Source organism: Macaca fascicularis, chromosome 15 (assembly GCF_037993035.2).
Source record: "Macaca fascicularis isolate 582-1 chromosome 15, T2T-MFA8v1.1".
NCBI lineage: Eukaryota > Metazoa > Chordata > Mammalia > Primates > Cercopithecidae > Macaca > Macaca fascicularis.
In genome coordinates this window covers 105,445,261-105,465,846 of record NC_088389.1, presented here as the reverse complement: position 1 = coordinate 105,465,846, position 20,586 = coordinate 105,445,261, and the positions used below count along the sequence as shown (strand labels likewise).

The 20,586-nt window shown below is 38.3% G+C and overlaps 1 protein-coding gene across 18 annotated transcripts in view; it reads left to right on the top strand.

Annotated features, from left to right (window-relative positions):
- The window catches only part of TRPM6 (transient receptor potential cation channel subfamily M member 6), a 183,377-nt gene that overhangs the window by 154,968 nt on the left and 7,823 nt on the right, over window positions 1-20,586 (top strand). For 17 of the 18 annotated variants that reach the window (XM_045373104.3, XM_005581940.5, XM_005581941.5 and 14 more), the window contains 8 exons: window positions 254-312; window positions 3,083-3,108; window positions 6,560-6,610; window positions 8,078-8,143; window positions 10,687-10,973; window positions 11,247-11,329; window positions 12,085-12,290; window positions 18,219-18,270. In XM_045373104.3, the coding sequence (XP_045229039.2) occupies window positions 254-312; window positions 3,083-3,108; window positions 6,560-6,610; window positions 8,078-8,143; window positions 10,687-10,973; window positions 11,247-11,329; window positions 12,085-12,290; window positions 18,219-18,270 (830 nt within the window). Of the gene's footprint in view, window positions 1-253; window positions 313-3,082; window positions 3,109-6,559; window positions 6,611-8,077; window positions 8,144-10,686; window positions 10,974-11,246; window positions 11,330-12,084; window positions 12,291-17,764; window positions 17,930-18,218; window positions 18,271-20,586 lie in introns of those variants that run through there. The other variant, XM_065530711.2, reaches the window with a different exon arrangement.

The following is a 20,586-nucleotide window of genomic DNA, read 5'->3' as shown; positions in this document are numbered from 1 at the left end:
ACATTTTCTGTTTGATATCTCCTTAAAGGTAATTTCATTCTGTTAAAGTCCATCAACACACTGAGTTCTCTGACATTGCCCTAACATTATGCATCTTTCTGGCTTGGGTTTAGTATGTTTTTTAAAAGAAGAATATTCAGGTAGATGAAGAAAAAAGAAAGATTCTCCAAGGAGCGTGTTTGGCAGATCGTTCCTAGAAACTTGGGGTGGGATTATGTTGAGCACACACGTAATGGCCTTTCCTTCTGCTCAGGATCTCAGCAAAAATGCTTTGTGGAATTCCAGGAGCACCAACCTCAATAGGAACTCCCTGTGAGTATTTCTAAATGTTTATCTTTGAGAGTCTTTGGCTTCTATTTTTTTTTTTTTTAACTTGGTTAGAAACAAAGGTTTAATTTAGTCAGAAAGGGAGAAAAAAGAAGTGTGTGTCAAATGACAATATTGTTCTTTTGTTAGCAGAATGAAAATGATTTCTTCTCCAAGTGTTCCTGTCTCTGGCAACAAGATCTCACCTGAGTGCCTTTTAAGAATATAACGAAACACACACTCCTGTAACAAATTAAACGTTTGCCTTGTCAGTGTCAAAACACACATGGAATAATGATTATCATATCTTTTTGGATAGATAAGATTGTGAATTTGCCTAAAAGAGTAGAAATAAATCTGTCTTGCTTCAAGAAACAGACTTAGACTGAACACCTGATTACGTTTATTCTTTAATTTTTAAAATAATTATTTTTTTCCTTTTAGTTTATAAGGCATATCTTTTTTGTTTTTGGTTTCTCAGTAACATCCTAATCACCAAAGCAATAACTCTGAGAAAGGTTGAGACAGACAGGGAGAGGAAGTTTGGATGGAGGGAGAAAGAATATAGAGAACTCACGTGGTTGTAGACTTGAGTATCTTCCTGGAATTTTATTAGTATATATTTAGAGAAAGGAAAGTTGTAAACCAACCAAGCAAACATTATCCTATTTTATTTGTAGTATTTTCTGGACTTTCCTAGTTGCATCATCAAATTAACTATTCATACAGGTAGAATTCAAAACCATCTACTCTGTTGAAGTGCCGATTGATACCCAGCAGGTAGAAGGTGACTTTCCGTTTGCAGTCAGCTCTGTTTAGAGATGGTCTTTCTCTAGGCCTCCTGTCATGGACCCTGTGCAAGCCTGCCTCCAGACTTAAAGGACACGTGACTTTCTTCTCCCAAAGGTTCAGTAGTTTGTGCTCATGCAGAGTAGTGGGTTATTGCAGCATGAAATTGAACAATAATCGTAATTGTACTTTCTTTCCTAAGGACCTTAAATACTGAAGATATTATTTGAATGTATTTATTCAGACTCGCCTGTGGCCACTTGTGCATTTGAGCAGGGCAAGTAACAATTTAAAGAGAACTAATTTCAGCCTGTGAACATTTAGGGGCCACGTGGGCTAATGAAACTGATTTGTAGGCTTGTCCAGAGACATTCACAGACTCATTTGTCGGCATCTGCTTTGCGTAGTTCAGGAACCTTTTAGTTTAATTGATCCAGAAGAATACAAACACAGTTATATCTTATATATATTGTGTGATCACAAAGCTAATTAAAAAACAACTGCTTTTCAATTAGCTGAGGGTGTACACAGTAAATGACTTACATACAGATCTGGTGCTCATTTTTCTATAAAAACACTTGCAGCGCTGAAAACTTATTTCTTTATTGATACAATAAGGATTTGATGTAACTAATACTTCTCTTTCAAATATATATACAGTCATGCATCAATTAACGACAGGATACATTCTGAGAAATGTGTCATTAGGTGATTTCATCCTTGTACAAACATCATAGAGTGCATTTACACAAACCTAGATGGTCTAGCCTACTACACACCTAGGCTATATGGTCTGGCTTATTGTTCCTAGGCTACAAACCTGTACAGTATGTTACTGTACTGACTACTGTAAACTATGGTATTTGTGTATCTAAACACAAAAAAGGTACAGTAAAAATACAGTATAAAAGATAGAAAATGGTACACCTGTATAGGATGCTTACAATGAATGGAGCTTGCAGGACTGGAAGCTTGCTCTGGGTGTCAGAGTGAATGAGTGGTAAAAGAATGTGAAGGCCTCGGACATTGCTCTACATGACCGGAGACTTTATGCATACACTTAGGCTACACTAAATTTATACAAGTTTTTTTTCTTTTTTAAATAATCAATTAACCTTAGCTTTACTGTCACTTTATAACTTTAAAAAATTTAAAAATCTTTTTGACTCTTTTATAATAACACTTAGCTTAAAACACAAATCCATTGTACAGCTGTACAAAAATATCTTCTTTTTTTATATCCTTATTCTAGAAGCCATTTTCTGTTTTTAAATTATTTATTTAGTTAGTTTTACTTCTTAAAGTTTTTAAAAATATGAAGACACAAATACACGCATTAGCCTAGACCTACACAGGATTAGGATCATCAGTGTCACTGTCTCCTACCTCCTCATCTTGTCCCACTGGAAGGTCTTCAGGGGCAATAACATGCATGGAGCTATCACCTTCTATGATAACAATGCCTTCTTCTGGATACCTCCTGAAGGACCTGCCAGAGGCTGTTTACAGTTAACTTAAAAAAACACACACAAGTAGAAGGAGTACATGCTAAAAGAATGAAAAAGAGCATAATACAATAAATACATGAACCAGTAACATAGTCATCCATCATGATCATCAAGTAATATGTGCTGTACACAGTTGCATGTACTTATTTTTATATGACTGGCAGCACAGCAGGCTTATTTACACCAGCATAATCACAAACACGTAAGTAATGCATTGCGCTGTGACATTACGTTGGCTAAGATGTCACTAGGTGTTGGGAATTTTTCAGCTCCATTATAATCTATGGGACCATTGTGATATATGCTGTCTGTCATTGACCAAAACATCATTATGCAGTGCTTGACTGTATATGTATTTTACATGTGTATAAAATATACACTCTGTGTTGTTACTGTTTCACGTGCTGTTTCCTTCTTTTTTCATAATTGTAAGATTTAAGGCAGCATTATCTAAACAACTTCATTGTTTTTTCAAACAGGCTGAAAAGTTCAAATGGAGTTGACAGTAAGTTTTTCTATTTAAACATTTTATTTTTTATTTTTTCATCTTTTTAATGCTGGGGTTCACTGTCCTGCTGATACTTTTGTCATTCTTGAAATTGTGTTTATGATTTTTGTCCACCATGCAATGTAGAAAGTTCAGTAGAAGAGTAGAAATTTGAATATCTTTCTTCAGACAAATTGGGATTGATGTCTGGTTTAAAACTTTTTGAATGACCTGTTTCTGACTGTCATTTCCCCATTTTCTGTGTGAATGAGAGTGTAAGCACTGAGCTCATTTTGCTCACCAACTCTTACTGTCCTTTTGTTTTTTCACACATTACTCATTCAGAGCCATTTATAAGATTGTTATATGGGTGCCTTTTCCTGTAGGGTTTTAGTAAGATCTGGGGCCCCACATGGCTAAATAGAACTAGGTCATGTGAGATAGCTCCCTGGTAAAGCCACTATAGTTACTCTCAAACTTGACTACAATTTACAAACTCCTTTCCATATTCTTGACTCCTTGATGTAAAGGCACCTTCATCTTCTGTATTCTTGTTCCATCACACTTTCTTGGGTTTCCAGTACTCCCCCACCTGCTTTGCAGTTGATTCCTTCTCCTCAGCCTACTAACAAATTTAGGTTGTTTTCTATACAAAAGAAACAAATCGTCTTTTTCTTGATTTGCCTAGCTTTCAAGCTGCCACTCCAACCCTTCACCTCCAGATTAATTGAAAGAGCAATTAACATTTGATCTTCAGCCCGTGGAGTGTACCCTATCACTTTCCTGAAACTCCACTACAACTGCTAACTCACTTGACTCTTCTCAGTTCTCGCTGAACTCGTGGCATTTGATATTGACCATTTTTCCTTCATGGCACCCTCTCTTTTCTATGTTTCCTTGAGGCTCTTCTTTGGCTGTTCTACTTCTTTGTTGACTTACTTTTGGTCTTTCTGAGAGCCTCTTGTTCCTTCATGCAAGCTGGAAATCTTAGTCATTTACAATCTCCTTCCCACCCCATTGCTCTTAGCTATTATTAACCTTGCCTTCTAACTCCGTCCCTCCCCAGCCATTCCCCACCCCCACATCTTCAAAGCGATCTGTTTGGTCTAGCCTACTGCTCCTACCTTAAAACCACCATTATTTATTTTCCAAAACAAAAGTGTATACTTTCATTTGCCCTTGAGTTTGTCTTAGCATTCTGATTGGTTTGTCTCCTTTTAAACTTTCCTATGTTTCTATCAGAATTATCTTTATGAATGCTAAATCATCACTCAGGTAGAAGCCTTCAATGACTTCCTGTTACCCAAAGACAGACTGCAAACCCCTGAGTTTTTCCTCAATGCTCTTGAAAGCTGGATCTCAATTCAAATTTCCAGGCCCATAGGCATGATCTCTTTCATTCACTATTTCTGCCTTGCAGAATATGACTGACCACATAGTAACACCTCCGTGTGGAGGTCTAAGACGTGTCTCAAACAAAATGTTCCAACACTGTCCTCTCTCATCTCAGGAAATGGCAACTCTGTCCTCCCAGTTCCTGAGGCTAAAGTCTTGCAATACTTGTCCTCCATTTTTTCACATCCCTACATCCCATCTATCAGTAAATCTTTTAAAATATATCAAGACTTTGATCATGTTTTGCTACTTCCACATAACACCGTTTTTAAGCAATCATAATCTCTTCCTTGGATTATAGTATGGCCTCCAAACTATTGCTCTCTAGTAGTCTTTTTCCAGAAACAGCCAGAATAATCCTTTTAAACTGAAAGTTGAACTGAGTCCCTCTTGCTTAAATGGCATTCCTCCTCACTTTGCAAAAGCAAAGTCCAAACAGAGTCTACAACACCCTGTTCTGCTTTCCAGCCACCCCCCAACCTCATTTCTCTCAGTGCATTTCACTGTGGGTACACCCTCCTCCTTAAACATGATAAGCATGGACCTGCCCCAGGACATTTGCACTTGCTGTTACCTATCACTGGAATAGTCTTCATTTATTCATATTGCTGCCCCTCTCTTCCTTCAACTCTGTGCTCAAATTTCACCTTATGAGAGAGGCTTTGCCTAACCATCCTATATAAAACAGGAACTTTCCTATTCCCCATGCTTTCTAACTCTTAAGTTGATGCATACACACACACACACACACACACACACACACACACAAAAAAAAATACTATACTATATGTACTATATATTTATTTTCTATTTCCTTTTACTGGAATGTAACTAGAGACTTTATCTGTTTTAATTACCGCTCTTCCTCTTGAGCATAGACCAGTGCCTGGCACATAGTAGGTACTCAATAAATGTATAATGAGTAAATATGAATATGGTCTCACAACTCCTTAAGTAGTGAAGCCAAGACTGAAACTCAGTTTTATCAGACTCAGATGCCCATACACTTTAAGCATTTCACACTGTTTATGAAGGCCCTACCTTCCAGGTGGAATTAATGTGTTCCATAAACCTCTGTATATACCTTGATTACGTATATTACTTTAACTGTATTGTGATTATAGTTACCTGTCTCTCTGTCCTAATACATTTGCTTTTCTGTAGGGTGGGAACCACATCTTACCCATGTCTCTCACGCCTAATATGATCCATAATGGGAGTGGAATACTTTTTGTTTTTATTGATGACTTCAGAAAGGAGCCGTCTTTTCTGCTGATCTTACTTTTTGCCAACACTCCCCAAAGGAAGTGATTTTCGTTCCTTTCCTTATCCAGCAACAAAAACCCAGAGAGATGTGCAAAATTGGGCTCATTATGCTGCTTACTCTACTAGGTATAAAGCAGTTGCCATCATGAGACCAAAGTTCTCCACTTTAATTTTGATTTTATGAAATAGCAAAACTGTTGCAAGGGATTTCTCTAGAGCCTTGTAATTTAGGACTGAAGCAGACAGAAGAGAATGAGTTAAACTTGGAAGAGGTGTTCCCAACACATAGTCCTTGTGTAACCAATCTCTTGGTGCTATATTATCCACCCTCTTCTTTGTTTCCACTATATAGCTCTTAATGTGTTTTCAGCATTTTGTTGTTATTTTAGGTCAGTGAAGTAGTCTGTTAATAACTTGGTATTAATACTGTCTTTCTACGGGTACTGCATCTTGGTAGGGAGCTCGGAGAATCATGCTTCTGGGATGTCGTGAAGTATGATGGGCAGCTGAGTGCCTTCTGCAACCCAGAGGTGTAATTGGTTCAGAGGAAATACATCTTTGAGGCTAATATTACCTGTCTTTCTTCAATTCCCTATATAAATATGTTTGGAGATATTACATTGATGATTGGAAGCTGTCAGGATACCACACGCAATAATGTGGTTAAAAGATATTAGGCAAGCTTTTTCGAATACTGAGAAGCCATTCTGATTAACTGTTCAATAATAACTTTGAAGGCAGTATATTCATAAGCATGTATTTATCTCCAGCCACGTAATTAAAATGCCAATCTTCTCTCTAATTTCAGAGATCTCAGCCTCCTTAAAAAGCCCTCAAGAGCCTCACCATCATTATTCAGGTAGGATGCATGTGCACATAGACATGTCAGCTGAGCTAAATGTCTGTGCTTCTGCATTTGTAAACAGAAACATTGACAAATTCCGTGTTACTGACATGGCTCCCAACTTGAAAAGTTATTGTTTGCTTTGAGGGGAAGAACATTGCAATGTCTAACTTTGCCATTGACTTGGGAAAACAAGTTTTCAGAATTTAAGAGAATTTGGATTTTTGCAAAATGTTTGCATTCTCAAGTCCCAGATTGCGAAGTCGAAAGATGACCTTGAGATCTAAAAATTCTTTGCAAGCTCAAAGCCAGCCCCAAACCAGAGATCTCAATGTTTTGGACTGGGGAAAAGGCAGACCTGAAAGTAGTTCCTTGAGGGAGGGTTTTGTACCCTCAATGGGGCCTCAGTGAGTATGATCACTGAATGAATGCCAACCCCACGGAGTGAGTTCAACAAAGATGTTATTAAACAAAGATGTCAAGGGTCTTGACTCTCTTAAGCAACATCCCTTCACAGTGCTTCAGTTGTCTTTCTTTCAAAGTGGGAATAATTGTACTTGCCCTTCCTGAGGAACAGTCTGCCAAAGGGCTAGTTGAGAATTAAGAGGAAAACACTTTGAAATGCAAAGCAATATAAAAACCAACTGGACTGGTGCCATTGGGTGGTTTCTTGGGAGTCATTGCTCTCAGCGTTGGACGAGATAATACATGGGTAAGCCTTTTACAAATCTAAAGCTCAATACATGAGTAAGAACTTATTGGTGCGATAATTATTATAATTATATGAGGTTGTTTGTTCAGGGTCTAGTAATAGATTGCCTTATCCTGAATTCTCCTTTGTGGTGAATAGACTTGCAGTGGATTCCAGACTCCTCAATCCGGGCTCTTACAACTGAGTCTTTCAGCTCGGCAGTAATCTATTATTTTGACTCCAGCCGTCAACTTAAGAAAGTCTCTAGTGAGGAATACTGTAACTCATGTTGACTCTGATCTGTTAGGCTATAGCTCTTAACAGGAAAATGCAGATCACTCGCTTCTAATTAAAATCGGACTTCAGCTCTCTCTGGAAAAAGAAGATGAACTGTGCAAAGTGAACAATAGGTGTCCCCACAGTCCACTGTGCTTTGGATTTGCTTTGGAAAGGAAAACCAAAGTTCACAGATTAAAATGCCATTTAAAAGAAAGTTCCACGTATGTATGGATTAGTATGTGATTTGTTATTCAGGAGAGTGGAGGTGACAGTCCTACCTCAGACCATGTGACATAATCTCACATTAAATGCCTCTAAAATTGGGATTTCTTTCCTGTTTAAGGCATGGTTTATTTTTTAGACTGTATTGTAGATTATATTTTTGATAATGGCAGAAATAAGAGGTCTTTGAAATTAAATAGCATTATATGAATATATTGATGTGGAGAGGCTTTCTGTAAATTCAGCCCACTGATGCATACTTAAAATAGAAAATCTGTTTTTGTTTGCAGCCATTGAAAGGAATAATTTAATGAGGCTTTCTCAGACCATACCATTTACACCAATCCAACTGTTTGGTGAGTAGCATTTCTACCTTCTTGAGGTTATGCCAGGACAGAGGCATAAAATCTGAGTGAATCAAAGGTCTACATTGCAATTATTTTAGTTGAACATTTCATTTTGTCGATGGTTGTAGTTTAGTGAGATTCATTTCCTAAAATGGAAACTCTTGTTAACTGTCATGGCCAGCATTCAGGGACAAAATCTAATACTATGGGAATAAGACCTATAATGAGCAGCAGTTGGGAAGAAAGCAATAATATTGCACCTGGCATTCACTTACTCAAGACTGGAAGTAAGTAGGGAAGAAAAGAACAAACCAACCATTTATAATAAGCACAGGAGAAAGCGATAAATGTCAATATGGTGAAAGCCAACAGGCATCTGAAGAGAAATGTTTTGTGTATTTTTTTTGTTTATTTTGTTTTGTGTACACTAATTGCTCTTACCTCAGACTGCAAATGTCATTTTAAAAGTCTGGAGTAGTAAAGAAAAACAAGCTCACACTGGCGAAGCCTACCAAAATTTCTCTGTCTGGCAGGATAAGGCATGAGCAAGTTGACAATATAGCAAGGGTCCCCAAAGTGTCCTTGAGCTTGATTCTTCTCACACTGTTCACATGGGCACAGACCAGGTTGACTTCTGATTGTTTGTATTTATTTTTTTATTTTTATTTTTGTATTTTTTTTGAGATGGAGTTTCGCTCTCGTTGCCCAGGCTGGAGTGCAATGGCGGGATCTCAGCTCACTGCAACCTCTGCCTCCTGGGTTCAAGTGATTCTCCTGCCTCAGCCTCCCATGCAGCTGGGATTACAGGCATGCACCACCATGCCCGGCTACTTTTTGTATTTTTAGTAGGGACGGGGTTTCACCATGTTAGTCAGGCTGGTCTCAAACTCCTAACCTCAGGTGATCCACCTGGCCCAGCCTCCTAAAGTGCTGGGATTACAGGCTTGAGCCACCACACCCGGCCTGGCTTCTGACTGTTAATGCAGATGCCTTCCCCTTCCATTTGGCCCCATGGCTGGCTTTGCAAATCAATAGCTCTGCTCTAAAGCCTCTAAGGATTTAGAATTTCAAAGAGATCTTCAGTGGCATTTATCTGGGCACCAAGAATAAATATTTGAAGGTTTGAAAAGTTGTTACTGAGCATTACCTAGATGTGTTTATTGGTGAGGAATTAGATGCAAGAGTGAGGGATTGGATTCCTTGGTAAACCAGTACCGTGTTCATAAAAAAAAAAAAAAATGAAGCAAAGGTGTAAGGGGGAAGTGAAACACCAGCTGAAACTGGACAGAAGTTGTGTATAGAGTATGTGGCTCTGTTAAGAAACATTAAACACTGACTTGGTAGCATTTAGGTTCAATAGGAATTTTTCCCTCTTCAACAGCCTAAAAGTGGAAGCTATGTAGCAGTTAAGTAGTATTTTGTGTCTAAAATCCTTTAAGTGGGATTGAGTTTGTATCTGAGGTTGTAATTCACTTTGGCCATGTTAGCCTACTTAACCTTTACAACAGCCCGATGAAAATAGTATTTTCATTCCCATTTTTCTGATGGGGAAATTGAGGTTTTAAGTAACTTGTCCAAAGGCACAAAGGAAGGAAGGAGAGGCTCTGAGATATGACGTTGGTACTATTTGACTCCAGCTGAGTTAAACCATGCATTTTCAATGGAGTATTACCACCCCTAGAAAAAAATAAGGTTTTTTTTTAATGATATAAAGCACAGATCTACATAGAGTACACATAAGCAGATATGCAGAATATTTTTAATACAAGTTGAGCTTGTATTAAATTCAAGCTGAAATGCATCTGAAATCTAAAATGCTCCAAAGTCTGAAACTTTTTGAGTGCTAATGTCATGCCACAAGTGGAAAACTCCCACACCTGACCTCCTGTGACAGGTCAGAGTCAAGACACTTTCGAAACTTTGTTTCGTGCACAAGATTATTAAAAATACTGTATACCATTACTATGAGGCTATATGTATAAAGTGTATATGAAACAAATGAATTTTGTGTTTGGGCTTGGGTCCCATCCCCAAGATATGTCATTATGTATACACACATATTCCAAAAATCTGAAAAAACCTGAAATTTGAAACACTTCTGGTCCTAAGCATTTTGGATAAGGGATATGCAACCTGTGTTAATGGGTCATGAGAAGAACAATTAGAAAAGAATGTCTAATTAGGCTCCTTAGGGGGATGATAATGAGCAACACCATCAGGTTAAACCGTCTCTTTAGAAGGATTTATCTTTAACAGAAGAAGCATATCCTTACTACTTTGCTTTTGTCCAGTTATAGTCTGCAGTATGAACAGCTTAATTCTTTTGTATCCTCTGATACTTGTCCCTTCTCCCCTTCCCCACATCTACTAGACAATAAATAACGTGGAAACATGGCCAGATCCATGTCCTTATTCTGTTCTGTTCCCTGCTAGTCCCATCTTCCTCTGGTTGTTTGGGTAACTGAACTGATTCTGCATTGATATTTAGGATACTATCCATGTCACAGACATGGCAATCTTACTGAATTCCTTGCCCTCACTTCTCTTTGCAGCAGGAGAAGAAATAACGGTTTACAGGTTGGAGGAGAGTTCCCCTTTAAACCTTGATAAAAGCGTGTCCTCTTGGTCTCAGCGTGGGAGAGCTGCGATGATACAGGTGTTGTCCCGAGAAGAGATGGATGGGGGCCTCCGTAAAGCTATGAGAGTCGTCAGCACTTGGTCTGAGGATGACATTCTCAAGCCGGGACAGGTTTTCATTGTCAAGTCCTTTCTTCCTGAGGTTGTGCGGACGTGGCATAAAATCTTCCAGGAGAGTACTGTGCTTCATCTTTGCCTCAGGGTAAGTCTGAAACTCAGAGACCCATAGCCCAGAGGGACAGGTCAAAGAAAAGAGATCTGGTTACATCCTTATCTGAGGCCGTTATCTTCCACCCAAAGGGGAGCCTATTATTTTTTAGAGGTGGTATTGTTTTGTAGGACTTTTGCTTTTGGGACAGGCAGTGGTGGGAGTTGAATAAGGCTAAAAATCACATTTGGGTAGCCTGTCCTAATTTCATGATCATAGCTGTACCACAGTAAACCAGTATTTTTATCAGTGCTCCCTATTTTGTAGGAAATTCAACAACAAAGAGCTGCTCAAAAATTGATCTATACCTTCAACCAAGTGAAACCACAAACCATTCCCTACACACCAAGGTAAGAAAATCTTGGCATCTTGGCCCTTTATTTTATGTAGGAATTTCTGTCTATCTCTTCTCAGCCCATTACTCATGAGAAATCTTATCCATGGGGAAATTCCCCGTGATCTTATTTTTGGATTCTTTCTTCCATAATTTCGGAGACTGACAAAAGGAGAATTAGAGACCCCAGAGATACCTTGGTGTTGATCAATGGACATAAACATGAGTGGAAAAGAGATTCAGAGGCTATAACTAAGATTTCAGTTATGGGAAACAGACAGATCTTGGGTGTTATTATTAATGTCCAGGGGCATTATGGCAGAAAAATTATTCTTATTGTAAGCATGGTTCTTCCCCCAATATCTTATAAAAGTAGGAATTTTGTAAGAATAAACTCTTGTTACTTTCACTTGAGTGTCTTTATACGCTTGGATTCATTTATTGAGACACAGATCATAATTTGGTGCTGGACTTAGAGTAAAGCTTCATTCTTTCATTTACAAGGAACTTTATAGAGCACAGCAAGAAAAGTTGGGTCTGGTACTCATGAAAGAGTTGGAAAGTTTCCTCAAAGTGAAGGGAGATGGGTAAGCATGGAAAAAAAAATTAACAATATTTGCATCCTATCCCTTCCATAGAAAGGGCAAGGGCATGTGCATTGAGGCTGCATCATACCAGGGTTAGGTAATCTTTCCTGCTGATGACTGCTCAGTAAGGTAAGTCCCACTTTTGCTGTATTGTGGGGATCAATGGCCTCTTTTTCCCTAACAGGTTCCTGGAAGTTTTCTTAATCTACTGCCATTCAGCCAACCAGTGGTTGACCATTGAGAAATATATGACAGGGGAGTTCCGGAAGTACAACAACAACAACGGTGATGAAATCACCCCCACAAGCACCCTGGAGGAGCTGATGTTGGCTTTCTCTCACTGGACCTATGAGTACACTCGGGGAGAGCTGCTGGTTTTAGATTTGCAAGGTGATTGATGATGTAGGATTTGATACAACAAGCATGAGGCAAAGTGTAAAGAGATGTTGCAAGAGCCAGGATGGGTAATATATGGAGTTGCTCTGTTTAGCTTTGAAGGGAGGTGGGCACATTTATTTCGAGACATTGTAAAGTGATAATCATGGAATCTGCTATGTTATTTCCCACTTAGGTAGAGGAAAAAATGTAGGCAGATGATTATCTGTTTAAAATGTAAAGACATCTAAATTTTTGAGCAAAATGAGAAATGATTTTTGTAACAAATTTTTCAGTTTTATGACTTCACCTTAGTCTTATGTTAATATTTAGGCATGCATTTATACGCATAGGAACTTTTAAATTCTGAGTGTTTTTCATGATTTTGAGCTTATTGCTTTAGCAATTTATAATTTAGCTTGCTCTCTTTGCTGTGTCCCTTGTTATAACTGTTCATGAAAATACACAGACTGAGAGAGGCAACGCAGCACACTCTTATTTAATGGAAGCCTTTGATCAGCACATCTCCTGACTATCAACACCTCACATGTGACTTATAATCCTGCGTTACAAAACAGAGTATCTCCAGCAGGCTTTCCTAGCAGGGACAGAACAAAATATGTATTGAGGTCAAAGTTTAGTCCTTAGGCTCACTGACTGGGGCTTTGGTTTTAAATAAGAGATTTAGTCCAGGAAGTTTCCTAGAAGTTACCTCATTTAATCCTAGAAGCAGCACCTTGAGGTAAATATTATGGGAATTTAGGCCCAGAAACCTTAATGACTTGCCCAGAGTTGCACAGCTACTTAAGGGGGAGCCAGGATGCAGACTTAAGCTATTCTTAAGACATCCCTGTTCTTTTCTTTTCACTGCTCTTTTATTTCTTTCAAGAGTTTCATATGTAGAGGGTATAACCATCTTATGGTTTCTTTGAACAACTTGGGCCTTTTTCTTGTCCTGTCTGACTTTCCCAGCTCTCTGGTTCTGGGTTCTTGGAGGTTGGAGAGTGTAGAGATAAGCAGACAGTCCTGGGGCATCGTGAGCCACGTCTGCTAAGACTGCAAAGTCACTTTGATTGAAACTTGTGTCACATGCTCAAGGATGGGACACAAATTTTTAAACTACATACAAGTGCATTTTTTAAATGACGTATAAGTGCTTCTGTCCTTTCAGATTGATGCTGCTCACAGAGTTGAATTATATTTCTAATTCAATTCAAACCCAATATTTTAGGAAGCAATATAAACAGAGTTAAAATGACCAAGTTGATTCAGCTTTTAAACCAGCAAGTACTTGATCCATATAAACCCAGAGCATTGATGCCCAAGGCATCTATTTTTGTAGCTCAAATTGGAGAGAGGTTGATTGTTTTCATCTGTGTTTGACTGTGCTTTGAGTTTTGGGTGGAGTTGTTTAAAAAAGAAAAACAGAAACACAAAACAAAACAACCAAAGAAAAACTTTAAGGAATTAATGATGACTCTTCAGTGTGTTTTGTATTCCACTTGAATAGGTTTTTGTTTAATGATGTTTATGTTTGGGGATTTTTATGTCTCTTAGTAATCCGAAGTAACATTAAACAGAACAAATGCTGTGTTGACAGTCTTGAGGGAAAAAGAGAATTAACTTTATTCTTTTACTGGGCAATTATGTGAATTGCAGAAATAGGCCACTCCAAATAAACGATGTCAAAACATTGACCTTCAAAGAAGGGAGGAGTGGACATCATAGAATGAGTGTGATGAAATTTGAGATACTTATCGGAGAGTTTTGGTCAATTGGTTAGACCTGGATTTATGGAAGAATGTGAATCCTATAATAGTAATTATGAACAGTTACACTACTACTACTAGCTAATATTTACTATGTTTGTGCCAGGCACTTGGCTAAAGGCTTATGTGCATTATTATATTTAATCCAAACCAGGTTGAAAAGGGAAAATAGAATGTAATTTTTAAAATCTCTTAATGGTTTTTGGTTCAGTTTTATATTGTCTTTAATTTATTTGTATTTCTAGTCTTTGGAGAGATGATGCACCTTGTCTGGGTGGTGTAAGTGGAGACAGAGGCTCACCAGCAGCAGTTAGGAGGAGGAGCTCTGGAGTTGCAATGCCAGAGTCTGACTTCTGGCTCCACTGTGAATTAGCTGCATAACACGGAGCAACCACTTTGAGTCCCACTTCCCTCATTTGTAAATGGGGAAAATAATATTAGGCACTTAAGCCACAGAGTTGTTAAGGGCAAGAATTGAGACAAGTTCCTGATACACAGCCTTCAGTAAATGTTAGTAATTGTTGCTGTTAGCATTAGTCTCTGTGTGACTCTTTAATATGGAGGTTAATCTGCAGTTGCAGGCAGTCTGCCCTTAGCTGTGTGGTCCTGTTGGTGCTGCCGAGAGACTGCAGCCTCTGCTTCTATAGAAGAAGGCCCTGCTCGGTGTGCTGTGGTTCCCTACCGCTTTCAGAGAGAAGGAGTGTAAAACACTTGAGGAGTTTATTCTTTCAGTTTCTTTTCTTCTCCTCTTTGCTTTCTTCCAAGGGAGTACCAATAACTAACCCCAGAAGCTGCCACACCAGGCCAGAAACTGTACTCTAAGGAGAGACTTGACCAATTTCCAATCACTTGTAATTATGCTGAAGTTTTTTGGTCTCTCTCCACTTAAAAAATCCTACATGTGAGGGCCTGAATCATCATCATTAAAAGCCAACATTTAGTTCCCAGCAACAGAAATGGAAAACAATTATATTTCAAATTCCAGTGGTTTATAGCATTTTTTAGCTCACTGTATTTTTCAACATTAATTTGGAGATATTAATATTGTTTTAGAGTTATTAATTTTCTATTCAACAAAGCAGTTTCCAGAACGGCAGCATTGGCATCAACGTCGTCATCATCATAAATTCTGCTACTACAAAAAAGGTAGCTCCTTTCCACCAATGTACAAGTTCATTGATGTACTCAAAGGTGGTTGGGATCAGAATGTCAATCTCTGAGTTCCTCATAAAGGCATGCCGCATATTACCTGACATGAGCATTTACTCTCTTGAAGTCAGTATTTGGGTATTTGGGGCTGCTCTTTTTTCTTTTCTTTTCATTTCTTTTCTTTTTCCTTCTCTTTTCTTTTTTCTCTTCTCTTCCCTTCTTTTCCCTTACCTTCTTTTCTTTTCTCTTTTCTTTCTTTCTTTCTTTTTTCTTTTTTTTTTTTTTTTTTTTTTTGCGGGGGGACAAGGTCTCCCTGCGTAGCCAAGGCTGGCTGGAGTGCAGTCGGACAATCATGGCTCACTGCAGCCTCAGCCTTCCTGGGCTCAAACAATACTCCACCTCAGCTTCGCGAGTAGCTGGGACCACAGGCGTGTGCTGCCACACCTGGCCAATTTTTGTATGTGTAGTGATGGGGTTTCACTATGTTGGCCAGGCCAGTCTCAAACTCCTGGGCTCAAGAGATCTGCCTGCCTCTGCCTCCCCAAGTGCTGGGATTACAGGTGTGAGCCACCGTGCCTGGCCTATTCTCTATTGGTCTATTCTCTATTTTCACACATTGAAAGGTCCTTCTGCCATTTGTGTGCCCCAAACTATGTATATATTAATCTTTGGACTGTCAGATTGGGTTTAGGGGTATAAAGGTTTGTGGATACTCTTTACCCTCATTCTTATAAGGAGTTCTGTTCCTCTGGGAACATAGTACTTTAGGGAAATGAGATAATCAATCAGAAACGTGATTTTACTAGTGGTAAGGAAATAAAATTTCACTTCACAAGAAGTTCTTGATAGGAGAAAAATAATACGAGTAACAGTGAACATTTTTTCAGCTTCCTAGGGGCAGACACTTTGCTAAACAGTTTGTGTCCAGTAGTTCATTTAATCCTCTCAGTAACCCTGTAAGATAAGGCCCATTATTATTCACAATTTCAGATGACAAAACTGAGGTTCAGAGAGATTAAGGGAGCTATCCAGGTCACCCAATTTCAAGCTCTAGGTTATTTTTCTAAGGAAGTCAGTTTCATACGGTAAAAGTCTATAAGGATTACATTTTCTTATGAAAGGTTTAGTATATTGTAAAACATACAGACAATAGCAAAAATCTTTTTAAAACATACTGGCTAGAAAACATGAGTTTTCTCAACAAGTAGAAATACACTAAAATTTACAAATTTTATATAATGTTAAAATAATCTTCCCACAAGATTAGTTGCTTTCAAGCAAAGAGAAGCAGGGCTGATTAGAGAATGATCTCAGAAATCACTGGATTGTGCCCAAATCTTACTGGCTGGCTTGGAACATTTCCACCAGTGGAAATCAGCCTCCTCACCACTAGTATTTTATAAGATATTCACTTTAGGTGCTGATTCCTGTTTTGATAAATTTTAACTTTACATTGCACCTATGTTACCTTTTTAGGCTTTAGTGTCATCTTTTTTTCAAAGGTAAATTTTATTGAAGACTTACATACATTTAGAAAATTCACATAGCATAAGCATACATCTCAAAGAATTTTCACAACTGAATACACAGTTGTAATCATCACCGAGATCAATAATTTAGCGGTTTCTATTCTACTGTTTATGAGTAGAATAAAAGTATAAGTATGTGACCAGGCGTGGTGGCTCAGGCTTGTAATCCCAGCACTTTGGAAGGTCAAGGTGGGCAGATCATCTAAGGTCGGGAGATCAAGACCAGTTTGACCAACATGGAGAAGCCCTGTCTCTACTAAAAATACAAAATTAGCTGGGCATAGTGGCACATGCCTGTAGTCCAGCTACTCAGGAGGCTGAGGCAGGAGAATTGCTTGAACCCCAGAGGCGGAGGTTGTGGTGAGCCGAGATCGTGCCACTGCACTCCAGCCTGGGCAACAAGAGCGAAACTCCATCTCAAAAAAAAAAAAAAAAAGTGTAAGTGTGTGTCTCTTTGATGGAGCAGAGGTTGTACCTGCAAAACCACGCAGCACCATGCACCTTGCTGAGCACTGATGGAATCCATCCAAGGAGACCATAGACCAGTGTTAGGAACACAAGCTTTGGCTCAGTGTTAATCCTGTTATGACCATGTATGGACTGTGCAACCTCTGACAGATGACATAATTGGTTTGGACATCGGTGTACTCATTGATGTAAATGAGGATAAAATGTAAAATGAGGCTATGAGGATAACACTTTTCTTTTATAATTGCTGAGAATTAGAGAAAATAAAATTAGAATATCTGATATATGCAAGTGGTAAATGAATGACAGATGCCACTATCAGTAACTGTGAACACACCACTAAAACAATCATTTACGGCCTAGAAGTTTATTATAACAGAGGGTTTGTGGGAAACAGCGCATTAACTAAAATTTTCAAACATTTCTGAACAATTTTTATAGTGCATTTAATTTACATGATTTTTTTGAGAATTAAAATATTTAATTTTTTTATATTTAGTTTTTATATATCGTTATATGTTTAGGGGGTACAAGTACAGATTTTTTTTACATGCTTTTTTTTTTTTTCTTTGAGGTGGAGTTAAGCTCTGCTGCCCAGGCTTGAGTGCAGTGGTGTGATCTCAACTCACTGCAACCTCTGCCTCTCTGGTTCAAATGATTCTTCTGCCTCAGCCTCCCAAGTAGCTGAGATTACAGGCAAGCGCCACCAAACCTGGCTAATTTTTGTACTTTTAGTAGAGATGGGGTTTCACCATGTTGGCCAGGCTGGTCTTGAACTCTTAATCTCAGGTCATCTGCCTGCCTCCACCTCCCAAAGAGCTGGGATTACAGGTGTGAGCCACCGTGCCCAGCCAAATTTCTTACATGCCAGTATTGCTTAGTGGTGAAGTATGGGCTCATGATGTTTGATTTACTACAGAGTGACTGTGAGTTTTAAATTAAGAAATTAGAATTTAATTATTATTTTCTTGAATTTCTAAGAAAATGAAATCTCCATTTGCTAAATGAATTTTGTTTCTTCTTTTGAGGTGTTGGAGAAAATTTGACAGATCCATCTGTTATAAAACCTGAAGTCAAACAGTAAGTTATGTGTTATCATTTAGAAAATTGCATTTAACACATAGTAAATGGTTTTAAAAATAATTTACAAACATATATGTTCCCTGCCTAGATTCTAGAAAGGTTTTTAGGTAGCTTATGTATATAGACCAAAAACAATATGATTATAAAAAAGCATAGGTTAGGAAATGGGGGTAAAAAGAAAATACAGAAATATGTAAAATGATATTAAATCTGCAGTTAGATTTGTACACATAAATGGAAATTATAAGGACTAATGCAAATTCGACTGGGTTTCCAATGTGTAAGTTTAGCTTCTGCGGGTTTGATGTGAGAACAATGTCATAGCCGAAGCACAGTTTCCTTTGTTGTCTTCACAATGGAGTCATTGCATCTTATCATGGGCAGCATCTTCCATCATATGCTTATAAAATGAAAGCTGAGGGCATAAAGTGTGCTATTTAGTAACAGCAAATCTTACGAGAGGACAAAACAATGGAGTTTAAATATGAACCATCAGATAATCTGACTTAATTAAGATCTGAATTTTAAATTCTATAGAGAGATGACTCAACCTGTCCCTTGAATTCCCATGGCATTTTATCCCAGAAGCAGGCTTTTGGGAAGACTTGGCAGTAAAGGATCTCAGGTTGTATTCTTGTATTAAAGGTGGGGTAGAAAGAAGTCATGGTGAGGGTTAAACACTGATCAATATGGCAGGCAACAATGGTTCTCAAATAAGAGTTTACATCACAGTCACCAGGAGAGCCTGTGAAAACACAGATTGCTGGGCCCCACTCCCAGAGTTTCTGCTTCAGTAGGTTTGGGGTAGGGCCAAATAATCTGCATTTCTTACAAGTTCCCAGGGAATTATGATGCTGCTGGTCCAGAGACCACTCTTGAGAACTGCCAGCATACATTTTTACTTCTTAGTTGTCATAATTGTGTACACTTGGCCCCTGGGTAGTAGTTATATGTATATAACTACATAAGTGGGCAATCAATAAAATCTGAAATTTTTACTTTCCCTCCCCAAGAACTCATAAATATTCACTGCTTTAGTGCTCTGTTATTTTACTGAGTGATTTAATCTAAATATGTAGGCTTCTATGCAAAGAGGCCCATCTAAAAGTGTATTAGATATTTAATTGGACTAGGTGAACTGGAGAAAATAAAGGTGATCCGTATTGAACATACACATCTAATTCCTATGATATTTATTTGACTGTGGCATCCATGTTACCACGCTTAGGTACATAAAGACTTTATTATTTTTCACTTAAGCTCTGCTAAAGTGTTTTAGCTAAGAATATTATTTCTTCAGTAGCCCTGTATGCCTAAGGGTTAGTAGTAGGAATCTTATACTAAAAGTACTTTATAATTTTGCAGTGGAAATTTTTTGCATATATAATGAACGAAGTTTATGTATATCCCATCTATCATTTATTAAATTTTGACCTTGGCATATGTCACTTAATATGACCTGAATATTCTATCATTTAGAATTCTAAGATTATATTATCCCCCTTGACAGGTAGGTATTTAATTGCATGCTATAGGCCAGTGGGCCTCAATTTCTATTAAAGTCACCTGGGGAACTTAAAAAAAATTGCCAAGGATTGGCATCAAATTAGAAGCTCTGAAGATAGGGCTCTGATGTCTGTATTTTTTTTAAGTTCCTCATGTGATTCCACGGGCAACCAGGGTTGAGAAACTCTGTCTTCTGGCAACTTTATTTTTTTATGACTTAAGGATAGTAACTCTGGAAACTGATAGGACGGCTTCGTTGTGGCCTGCCTGGTTTTGTGGGGTGACCCAATTTTGGATGCAGTTGGCCTTCATGGTCAAGATAACAAGAACTACTATTTTCTCATGCTCATGAGGAATTATGTCCGATTAGTTCCATGGGGCTCACATTTCGAATGCCTTACGTGTCTGAAGCACTTGCTACACGAAGCACGGGACATGGACCAACAAGGTCAGCATCATCGGGAAGAGGGTTAGACATGCAGTATCTCAGGACCCTGCCCAGACATACTGAATCAAAATCTGAACTTCCACAAGATCCTCAGGTGATCCGGTGTGAATTAAAGTTGGGGAAGCACTGATTTAAGCAAGTGCTTTCACACGTTATTTATTTTAACTTTTGCAACAACAATGAAAGGAAGCATTTTCAATCCCAGTTCACAAATGAGAAAACTTAGGCTCAGTGAAGATGGTAACTTTCCTATGAGGAGAAGGGGTCAATGAAAGGACAACCCTCTACCAAAAGAGAAGATATTCTTGTGGTGGAAATTCTCATATCGTTTCAAGTGCTTATTGTCTCTTAACTTTCCC